The sequence below is a fragment of the Pelophylax lessonae genome (assembly GCF_965119305.1).
Source record: "Pelophylax lessonae genome assembly, chromosome: 3".
Taxonomy (NCBI): Eukaryota; Metazoa; Chordata; class Amphibia; order Anura; family Ranidae; genus Pelophylax; species Pelophylax lessonae.
Window position 1 is genome coordinate 16,130,029 of NC_138770.1, and position 12,040 is coordinate 16,142,068.

Genomic DNA, 12,040 nt, shown 5'->3' on the forward strand with positions numbered 1-12,040 from the left:
ATGACGTCCTTGTAGAGATCCTTGTGTCCTTCTAAATACTCCCACTCCTCCATGGAGAAATAGACAGTGACATCCTGACACCTTATAGGAACCTGACACACACAATGATACAGTCACCATCCAGACACATCCCTTGTCTGTTACTGGATAATGTCCCAGAATTCCCAGCACCGCTCACCTCTCCTGTCAGCAGATGGACCATCATGGTGGTCAGTTCCAGGATCTTCTGCTCTCTGTTCCTCTCAGGTATCGGAGAACGAGGTGGAGGCACCATGGTGGGGCTCTGGGTCCTGCTCCATCCTCCTGAGATTGGCTCTCCAGTAGACTTCTTCACTACAACATAATCCTACAGATCAGGAGAAAGATAAACCGATATCAATCATCTGACATCATCTACATGTCTATAATAAGAACATGGTCTATTGACCAGACTAGATAAGAGTGATGTCATGTGATCTCCCAGAATCCTCCTCACCTCTCCAGTCAGGTCTGTGTTTTATTAATAGAGATAAGAGTGATGTCATGTGACCTCCCAGAATCCTCCTCACCTCTCCGATCAGCAGGTAGATAATCTCCAGGGTGTGGCTTAATAACCTCTCAGTCATGTGACTCCGATCCTCCTCCATCCTCATTGGTGTGGTCATGTGATCTATGCGGGTTTCTCTGTAGACGGATAATGAAGAATTATCTGGATTGCATTGGTTGGACAATATTAGGATGGGGATATAAGGGGTTATAGGCGGGTTGCCCCCGGTGGGAATTGGAACATGTAGATTGGGTTAATTAGGGGGATCTTTTTATAAAGAGTGGTCACAGGTTCTCTGAGACCATCAAGACCAATGCAGAGCCCATAGCCCTTGATTGGACAGGAGGAGGGACAGTCCACTGCCAGAGTGTAGGGGAGTAGAGAAGAGTGTCGGTATTGAGGGATCAGAGGATCGGATAAGTAAAAGTGCTTTTACTGGTTCCCTACACCAAAATGACCATGTAACCCTTGAAGTGGGGCTGCCCCCATTATACGAGGGTTAAATGCTCATTTGGGTTTTGGTAATTTTTTGTTTCCCCAGAGATGGGCTTTAAACAAAATAACATTTTCACACACAATAAAATCTGTATTTTAAACTTGTAAAAACAAAGCGCCCCCCCACACACACACAATTATGTCAACCCTTAAAACTCTGTGTTCCCATGAAATGGTAACTAAATTCACTACCCAACATGGTGCAAAGACAACGCTATAAAAGCTCCTACAGGTCATTCGTTTAGAGAAACCCGGTAATAATGGCCCCAGAATCATTGCTCTCACTCTAGTGTGCGGCCAATACCCCCTTTGTGACAGCGTAATATAAATGACAGGTATTCTTTAATCACTTAAGCCCCGGAAGATTTTACCCCCTTCCTGACCAGGGGGTATTTTTTGCGATTCGGCACTGCGTGACTTTAACGGGCAATTGCGCAGTCGTGCGACGCTGTACCTAAACGAATTTGACGTCCTTTTTTTGCCACAAATAGAGCTTTCTTTTGGTGGTATTTGATCACCTCTGCGATTTTTTGATCATGTGCTATAATCAAAAAAAGAGCGACAATTTTGCAAAAATAACAATATTTTTTTATATGAAATTACCCAAAAAAATGTAAAAATCAAATTTTTTAAAAATTTTGGCCAATTTGTTTTCTGCTACCTATGTTTGGTAAAAAAAAAAAAATCACAATAAGCGTATTTTAATTGGTTTGCGCAAAAGTTATTGCGTTTACTAAGGGAAAGATTTTTGTCATTTTTGTTGTTTTTTTTTTTTAACAAGTTATGGCAGCGATCTGCGATTTCTTTTTGCGGGACTGCGACTTTGCGGTGGACAGATCGGACCCTTGACTGACATTTTTGACACTTTTGGGGGTACCAGTGACATTACTAGAGTAATCAGTGCTATACATATGCACTGTTACTGTCAAAATGACACTGCCAGAGAAGGGGTTAACTTTATTAGAGATGCAGTGACTATGTGTGTCACTAGGGGCGTGATTCTTACTGTGCAGGGATGTGGCTGTGTGTGTAACAGCACAGATCAACGGTCCGACATAGCAGGACCATTAGATCAGTGCTTTTTCACAGGGAAGAATGACAGGCGGCTTTGTTTACATTAGCCGCCTGCCTTTCTCCCTTCACAGCGGACGCTCGCGAGTGACCGACGGACATCGGGTCCACCGGTCACACGCATGGAGGTGTCCGTGAACGAGCCGAGGTGGGAGCGCACCTCCGGCGACACGAGCTCGCCCGCTATTGGCTCCCAGGCTAGTGACGTACCGGTACATCACTATGCCTGGCCGGGGCTGACCGTCGCAATATATGTACTTGCGGCGGTCGGCAACCGGTTAAGGAGACATTAGGGGTTTATTAGACCTCCAAAGTCACCTATGGACCCCAGTGAAGCTGATGAAGTACAGATTGGGATCAACCAGCTTCATCCCTGACCACAGTGACCGGGGAACAATGGCACTAAACCTGGAAGTGATGAAATGCTCATCTCTTCAGCATTCATTCACCAGAGAAGAGATCTGAGAACTGATCACCCTCCACTCCATCCACCATGCCAATCCTGGGCCTACAGGAGGGGCAGGCACATGGTTAATATAGTGAAGCATGAAGATATTTGTGTCTTCAGAGGAAGGGTGTGAAAGGGCAAATTTCAGGAGAACCTGAATCTCATCCCTCTTTACAAGAGACTGCTAAGGTGAGAAGATGATTGGTGGGAAAGGTGACAAATCTCCAGAATAATCTCAAGATAATTTTTCGACCCTGAAGGGGTTGATCTAGCTTTCCACACTATATATGTGCATATCATCATCTGCTGGAGATAAACAGTGACTATGGAGAAGGAGGACGGACGTGATGGGGGGGGGGGTTACTGGGTGTAAATAGAAAATAAGATCTTATTACCTCCTCTACTGCCACTTCCAGCAATGTCTCCTCTCTCCTTTGTGCCACATGGAACTTGTGTCTGTACCTGAAATCACTTCCTGTCTTCCATAGAGACTTCCTGTCTGGGTAGAAGTGAGATCACCACCTTGTGGAGCTCAGAGGAACTGCAGCCCCGAGAAACGTCTCGTAGTGCGAACACAGCCTTGTGTTGTATATCCTTATAGATGGGTCATCTCCACTCCCACCAGGGGGGGGGGGGAGAAATAGATTACTGCCTATTACCTTCACACGCTCACCCCCCCCCTTTCCTGGCCAGGCAGGCTTCATGCTCGGATTAACAGTTTTGTATTTATTTCCCGGCTGACCTCACACAGTTTTTTTTTTTTGTTTCTTTGCTTTAAACACCTACTAGATTCAAAGTCTGGAATGTATATTTGGGGGACTCAAAATTTGGGGGTGTGAAAAAAGTCTTTACCACTTTCCGACCTCCCTATAGCAGTTTTATTGCTACAGGGCAGCCGTGCTGCTCAGAACCCCGTATATAAACGTGATCCTGCACTTCCAGGTAGTATGCACAAGTGCGCGCTGCCAGCGGCTCACTACCACTGTGATTCTACACAGCAGGTCCCGCAGACGCGATGTCCGCCAGCACCCATTGATCGTTCGGTACACAGGCAGAATTGCAATCCATCTATGTAAACAAGGCAGATTGCCGTTATGTCAGTAGGGAAAGCATGGATCCTGTGTTCCTGCAAAGCAGAGGCACTGATCCATGCCTTCCCCTAGAAAAAGCACCTCCCTCAATACAAAAACACTGGCTAGGCACACATTTAACCCTTTGATTGCCCCTTCCCAGCCAGTGTCATTAGTACAGTGACAGTGCATATTTTTAGCACTGATCACTGTATTGGTGTCACTGGTTTTCACAAAGTGTCAGTTAGTGTCTGATTTGTCCGCCGCAATAAAGTCCCGCTGTAAGTCACCGATCGCTGCTATTACTAGTAAAAAAATAAAAATTCCATAAATACATCTCATAGTTTATAGACAAGAAATCTTTTGCACAAACCAATTAAAATAAGTTTATTGAGATTTATTTTAAACAAAAACATGTAGCAGAATACATATTGGCATAAATTGATTAATAAATAATTTTTTTTAACATTTTTATTGGATGTTTTATAGCAGAAAGTAAAAAATATTGTTTTGTTAGAAATTTTTTGTTTATAGCGCAAAAATGAAAAACCGCAGAGGAGATCAAATACCACCAAAAGAAATCTCTATTTGTGGGGAAAAAAAGGACATTGACTTTATTTGGGTACAGAGTCGCACGACCGCGCAACTGACAGTTAACAACTTCAGCCCCAGAAGATTTACCCCCCTTCATGACCAGGCCATTTTTTGCATTACTTTAATTGAAAATTGCGCAGTCGTGCGACGCTGTACCCAAATGAAATCAATGTCCTTTTTTTCCTACAAATAGAGATTTATTTTGGGGGTTATTTGATCACCTCTGCGTTTTTTTTTTATTTTTTGCGCTATAATCAAAAAATGACCGACAATTTTAAAAAGAAAAACAATATTTTTTACTTTCATGAGGGCGGCGCCTGTAAAAACAATCAAGTGGCTGAACAGACCATATGATTGTTTATACGGTGCAGAAGATATGTGAATGATGCCTATAGCTCCACCCATCATCCAGATATCTTCACTCAAAGTCCATGACGTCATATGAGGTCATTGGGCGGGAAGTGGTTTAATACAGGAGAATAATGTCCGCGCCCCCCTAAGCCTCCGCTTATTTGTAGAGACATAAACCATTTGGAGTGCCAGAATCCCAATCTTCTTCTCATTGGTATAATGTCAAGGATTTTGCAGACAGAGGAAATGAGCTTTTCAACGTTAGCAAGCATGTTGTGTGAAGGTCCTTCTTCATTATAATGACAATGTGGGGGAGAGAAATCCTCTGCACCTTCCTCCAGTACGGCATCCATATCCTCTCCATTCCCTCCTGTCTCTGCGTCATAAACTAGGGAAGATAACCCGCAAATATATCCCATTCTAGGTTGGTGCACATTATTCTGCTCACACAATCAGTGCAAGTCCAGCTGTTCACTGAGGCATCAAAAGAAACTTGAATGGACAACCATGCTCCAACAAAATACTCCTTTATTAGAATATATCCAGAAGTGACAACATGGCAGGAGAGATGAGACTGTCAACGCGTTTCACACTACAAGCATTTAGTCATAGCAAACCCGCCATACTGCTTTCTCTCTATTTAAACATACAACATCAATTACCATATTAATTAATATTTAAGCTGAACATCATAGACATGTGCAGAATGGAAACATTTGTTTATTTCGGATAAATCAGTTTAGCTATTTATTTTGCTTTCTAGAATTCGTTTCATTTCAAGCTTTCAGGGCAATTCAAATCGGTCGAAAATGTATCAAGCATTGTTGCTGGAGCAAAGGATTCCTCCTGGCACAGTCAGAGGCTTAATGGTGACTGAATGTTCAAACATTGGGTGGCACAATCTGAAAAAGACCAGTAAGCAACCTCTCCCCCAGAAGTGGAGCTCTTTGCTGACTATTTGGTTGAGGACTCTCCTTCTCTCTTCAATTCTTTCTGGACTTCAAGTCAGAACTGCAGGAGCAAACCTCTTTGGAGTTAGACACTGACTCTAGAACTGCAGTTTTCTTTCATTTGGCAGACATTTACTCGAAAGAAGGAGGCCGGACTAAATGCAGCTCATTGCTATCAAATGAAGCAAGCCCTTAAAGGATACAGTTTAAACTTTTGCAATGCAGACAAGATTGTCCCACTCATAGAATTATTCTTTTGGACAGAATCAATGTTCTTCATCCCAACTTCCATTGCATTGGAAGAGAGGCAAAGGTTAAGGCAGGTTCACAGGCTACAACTGCAGACAGATATACCCCTTAGGGACAAGTCCAACACAAAGTTACCACCAGAAGACCCTAAACCCCCCAAGGACCCACCTAATCATCATTATTGAGTATACCCCTGAAGGACACAGCATCCCCCAATGGCAACTCCATGCATATGGCTAAGCTCATGAAGGCCACATCAACCAAATAGGTGACTCATTATACTGGAAGACCTCTCCCTCTTCACAAGTGCCTAATGTGACATCCTGCAGTGCAGGTAGAAGTGTTCTGGTTGGGGTTTGAACTGAACAACCCAGTGCTGCAAGGTGATGACCACTAAGACATTCCACTGCTCTGTCCTTCTGTTCAATTTGCACCACTCTTCTAGCATGAGCTTCTAGCTTAAACATCATAGGGAAAAAAGGCAATGCACTGCTTTGGAAGTTGAAATTGGTCAGTTGACTGATCATGTAATGGAAAAGCTTGCCATGGTCAGAGTTGAGACTCCTTGCACAGGGAGAGATGTAACAGACTCCTTTACAGTGTCTTGACTACCTGTGGCAACCTGTTGGTAGGGGTCATCTTCCTCCCTGGATGTCTGAACAAAACAGGAAATTTATACTGGGTTTTGCCTGTCAAGCACCAAAGGCCCAGTCTACGGTGTACATAATACATGCAGATCTGGAGAGGCTTAATAGAAAGTGCCCATTAGTCAGCTTCCCATACACCAGCTTTATGAGGCCTGCAGAAGGGCTGACAATCCAGGAACAGTATCAGTAAGGAAGACGCTGCCCCCTCCCGCTATAACCTGCATAGAGCAGCCACAGCATAGAGGGATTAGGCTGCAGCGGCACAAGGACATGTCACAGTAAGAAATAAATCCATGATAAACAGACATGGTGCAAAGGAGAACTCCATATTGTGTGGGAAAAAGAAATATATTACCTATATAACTGCTACTCAAGCTATGTAGTAATTTAGAAAAAAAAAATTGCAATTCAAACTACGGGTGCTAAAGTCTCCTAAGCTGTCAAAAAAGACAGTGTAACAGTTGTTTGATTGCTGGGTGAGAAAAACCTGTAAGGGGTTAATTACTGCTAAAGGAATACTGACACTGCAGCTTCTCACATCAGAGCACCATCCCAGCAGGTGAATAATCAAACAGACCCTGCCATACAGATGTAGAGCCCTCCTAGGTAGGTGCTAGAATGAGTAGATATCGTTTTTGGTTTCTCTGTCTAACAGGGACACAGCTCATGCTGTCTTGATGTTTCACACTGATCCAATAGCCATGGAGTATATTGGACAGTGGGTGGAGTCCTGGCAGATGAGAGCATGGATGTCTGTACCAATGTTGTTGAAGTATTTTTCTAATTTGTGTATGTTGTCTAGTATAAGGTGTTATTAAACCGACTATTTCTGTTTTTGGTTGTTTCAGGCCTCGGAACATAACTTCCCCTCTTTTGTACTTATAAGTCCTATTATAAGCTTTTCACAGTGTAGTCCGCGAATAGCCTCTAATAAGTAATCTCTTTCTAAGGGAGTCCGCCTCCCGTTTAAAATCTTCGTCGTTCAAACAGATTCTATGCAATCTAAGATACTGGGAGTAGGGTATACTATGTACCGGGGGTTGGATGAAAGCTATTGAAATGTAAAACCGTGTTGCCAGCTGTCGGTTTTCTATAAAGTGTAGTTTCTATCCCACCTTATTCTTGTATAAGAATTTGTATGTCTAAGATCACACTACTACACATATACAGTATCTCACAAAAGTAAGTACACCCCTCACATATTTGTAAATATTTTATTCTATCTTTTCATGTGAAAACACTGAAGAAATGAGACTTTGCTACAATGTAAAGTAGTGAGTGTACAGCTTGTATAACAGTGTAAATTTACTGTCCCCTCAAAATAACTCAACACACAGCCATTAATGTCTAAACAGCTTGCAACAAAAGTGAGTACACCCCTAAGTGACAATGTCCAAATTGTGCCTAAAGTGTCAATATTTTGTGTGGACACCATTATTTTCCAGCACTGCTGTAAACCCTCTCGGGCATGAAGTTCACCAGAGCTTCACAGGTTGCCACTGGAGTCCTCTTCCTCTCCTCCATGATGACATCACAGAGCTGGTGGATGTTAGAGACCTTGCGCTCCTCCACCTCCAGTTTGAGGATGCCCCACAGAGGCTCAATAGGGTTTAGGTCTGGGGACATGCCTGGCCAGTCCATCACCTTTACCCTTAGCTTCTCTAGCAAGGCAGTTGTCGTATTGGAGGTGTGTTTGGGGTCGTTATAATGTTGGAATACTAGCCTGCGGCACAGTCTCCAAAGGAAAGGGATCATGCTCTGCTTCAGTATGTCACAGTACATGTTGGCATTCATGGTTCCCTCAATGAACTGTTGCTCCCCAGTGCTGGCAGCACTCATGCAGCCCCAGACCATGACACTCCCACCACCATGCTTGACTGTAGGCAAGACACACTTGTCTTTGTACTCCTCACCTGGTTTCCGCCACACGCACTTGACACCATCTGAACCAAATAAGTTAATTATGGTTTCTTCAGACCACAAGACATGGTTTCAGTAATCCATGCCCTTTGTCTGCTTGTCTTCAGCAAACTGTATGTGGGCTTTCTTGTGCATCATCTTTAGAAGAGGCTTCCTTCTGGGATGACAGCCATGCAGACCAATTTAATGCAGTGTGCGGTGTATGGTCTGAGCACTGACAGGCTGACCCCCCCCAACCTCTGCAGCTATGCTGGCAGCACTCATACATCTGTTTTGCAAAAGACAACCTCTGGATATGATGTTGAGCACGTGCACTCAACTTCTTTGGTCGATCATGGCGAGGTCTGTTCTGAGTGGAACCTGTCCTGTTAAACCGCTGTATGGTCTTGGCCACTGTGCTGCAGCTCAGTTTCAATGTCTAGGCCATCTTTATGTACAGCAACAATTCTTTTTTCTTTCAGATCCTCAGAGAGTTCGTTGCCATGAGGTGCCATGCTGAACTTCCAGTGACCAGTATGAGAGAGGGAGAGCGATAACACCAAATTTAACACACCTGCTCTCCATTCACACCTGAGGCCTTGTAACACTAACGAGTCACATGACACCGGGGAGGGAAAATTACTAATTTGGCCCAATTTGGACATGGTCACTTAGGGGTGTACTCACTTTTGTTGCCAGCGGTTTAGACATTAATGGCTGTGTGTTGAGTTATTTTGAGGGGACAGCAAATTTACACTGTTATACAAGCTGTACACTCACTACTTTACATTGTAGCAAAGTGTCATTTCTTCAGTGTTGTCACATGAAAAGATAGAATAAAATATTTACAAAAATGTGAGGGGTGTACTTACTTTTGTAAGATACTGTATATTTTATCTTGTACCTAGGATCATCAGGATAGATACCTATATACACTACACATTTTGGTCTGGTTTCCCCCCAAGGTCTGGCTAATTTGTTGGGGGGACGAAGGAATGCCGTGTGCTAGTAAACCATGTTTGTATTTATTATGATGTACATAAATACAGATTATGTTCTATGTTTATGAAACACTAATATCGAGTCTGTTCATTTTAAGAAAAAACTGTCTGTACATCTTCATAGTCCTGAAGATGCCTTGTGTGAAACGCGTTGATCAGTGAACAACCGAAGATAGAGGAATATGATCCGAAGCAAACACAGTGACGTGCCTCCATCCCTAATGGTTAATGCAAACAGAAAACCGAGGTCGTGGGACTTTAAATGAGGCAGGTCACCAACTAAGATATACAAAAATAGAATCTGAATGTAGTCATTTATTATATATACAGTAATTGATACAAAATGTTGACATCAGTAACAAATATGATGCAGACATGTATACAAAAAAGCTGAGACAAAAAAGAAATCCATATAGTAAGGAGATTGTTATAATAGTAATAAGATATATTCAGTAATAAAGTACATGGCCGTCACTAAATGTTACATCTAAGTGAAGAGAGGAAATATCTATACCTACACAAACCTTATGATATATACCAACTTATCCTTATATATGTATGATGTACATGAGTGAAATTAGTAGGAGACATTGATCTCCTGTGTACGAGCTGAGCTCAGTTTGGGGTCAGTTTCCTAATTTTATTGAGATCTGGTTTTAGATAAATCAATAAATGTTATTTTAGGATAAATCCATGGAGTTGTCATCTGTCTCATGCTGTGCCTTTAAAGTCCACACATATGACAGTGGTTCCTTGTGAACATCTGTAGGTTCCCATTTCTCTGAACAGATAGGATGTTGGGACTCATGAAAAAAAATTACGTGGGATCCCCTCCCCTCCAGTCTATACCAGGCCCACGCCAAAATGTAACATAATAAATAAATGCAGTGGGGTCCCCCCAAAATCCATACCAGATCTTAACCTGAGCATGCAGTTCGGCAAGTCAGGAAAAGGGGGACAAGGGAGCTCCCCCACTTCCAACCCATACAAGGCCACATGCCCTCACCATGGGTTGGGGTTGGGTGTTTTGTGGCAGCTCTGTCCCCCCACCCCAAAGCACCTTGTCTCCATGTTGATGGCGACAAGGGCATCTTCCCCCCAACCGTGGCCTGTGCTTGTGGGGGTCTGCAGGCAGGGGGCTCCTCATAATCTGAAAGCCCCTTTTACCAAGGGGCCCCCCAGATCCAGCAGTGTCAAAAAGTAATAAAAACACTCACAATTTTGGAAAAATCCTTTATTAAAAAATAAAATCCAGCCTCCCCCCATGTAGTTCCGTCATCAATCACAACGCCCCCCTCCCCCGCACATGGAAAAAATTTAAAAAGACGCTCTTGCCGTCATGGAGGCCCTCTGCCTACTGCAGGCTCCTCATTTACATCTTTTATATAGGTAAGGGACGGGGTCACCTGTCTACATCACACGGTGACCACGCCCCTTCTGATGTCAGGGACCCAGCATGCACAGGTCCATGATGTCAGAAGGGGGCAGTACTACCAGGTGACGTAGACAGGTAACCCCGCCCCTTATCTATGTAAGAAATGTAAAAAGGAGGAGGAGCCTGCAGTTGTTATTTTATAATGGATTTTTAAAAAATTGTGTGTGTGTTTTTATTACTTTATGACACTTTTTTGGTGAATAGATACAGGTACTATGGTCCCGATACTCATTCACATGGGGGGGGGGGGTGGGATCTGGGGGTCCCTTGGTAAAAGGGGCTTTCAGATTATGACAAGCGCTCTGATTGAAGACCCCCGCAAGCACAGGCCATGGTTGTGGGGCAGAGGCCCTTGATCCCCATCAACATGGGGACAAGGTGCTTTGGGGTGGGGTGGGGGGGCAGAGCTTCCCCAAAGTACCCACCCCCTCCATGTTGAGGAAATGTGGCCTGCTATGGTTGAAGAGGGGGGGCCCTCACTCGTTCCTCCCCCCTTCCTGACCTGCATGCCGGGATAAAGGGTCTGGTATGGATTTTAGAGAAGAACCCACGCTTTTTTTTTTTTTCATCTTGGCCCTGAAGAGTCTGGTATGGACTGGGGGGAAGGGACCACGCCGTTTTATCTATTGCCGGCATTCTTTTATTTCCATTCATCCGTCAGTGGGGAAGCCCGCTGACAGCGGATAAGTCATTGTTGGTAAGGATGCGGGTGGCCGGCTTCCCGGCTTGCTGCCTAACCAGCTATTTATTCACACAGAATTTGCATCGGTCGATCGTTTTTTTTTGACCGATCCGAATTCGAAACGGTCTCAAAAGTTGGAATTTGTTAGAAATGAATAAAAACAAAAAAAAAATTAACAGATTTCAACGAAATTCATTACAATTTCATTTGGAGATTGGGATAAATCCGAATCTAGGAATAACCAAAAATTTGTCGGAATTTGTATTAGAACCGAAACGAATTTCACGTGTCTAACACTTAATGGCCACCCGCTAACAGCTGGGCTCCCAGCCAATGCCTATGGCCGCCGATGGCAGGGCCCACGCTCCAGGCATGGTTCCTCTACATATGTGTGCCATAACACCACCCCGCTGATAGCTGGGGACTCAATGACCACTCGGGACATCCTGGAAGACTTCTGGATACCAAAGGAAGCTCCTGACATCCCGCACAGCTTCCCAGCACCAGACCCGCCCACCAATACTTCCAATAGGTAGGAAAACTTCATACAAAAATGACCTATAAGTGAGGAGGACAAAAAAGGAATGCAGCCATTAGCTTATCCTGAACATTGATGGGGGTG

At 43.8% G+C, this 12,040-nt stretch overlaps 2 protein-coding genes across 2 annotated transcripts in view; both read right to left on the reverse strand.

The window, feature by feature from the left end:
- Nucleotides 1-11,244, reverse strand: part of LOC309548758 (uncharacterized protein) — a gene marked incomplete at both ends in the record, with an annotated part of 45,488 nt that extends 34,244 nt beyond the window's left edge. The window contains one exon of the mRNA XM_082248707.1: nt 11,239-11,244. Within this exon, the coding sequence (XP_082104833.1) occupies nt 11,239-11,244 (6 nt within the window). The remainder of the gene's footprint in view (nt 1-11,238) is intronic.
- LOC309550230 (uncharacterized protein) overlaps nt 1-12,040 on the reverse strand; it is a gene marked incomplete at its 5' end in the record, with an annotated part of 1,091,635 nt that overhangs the window by 972,873 nt on the left and 106,722 nt on the right. The window lies entirely within an intron of this gene.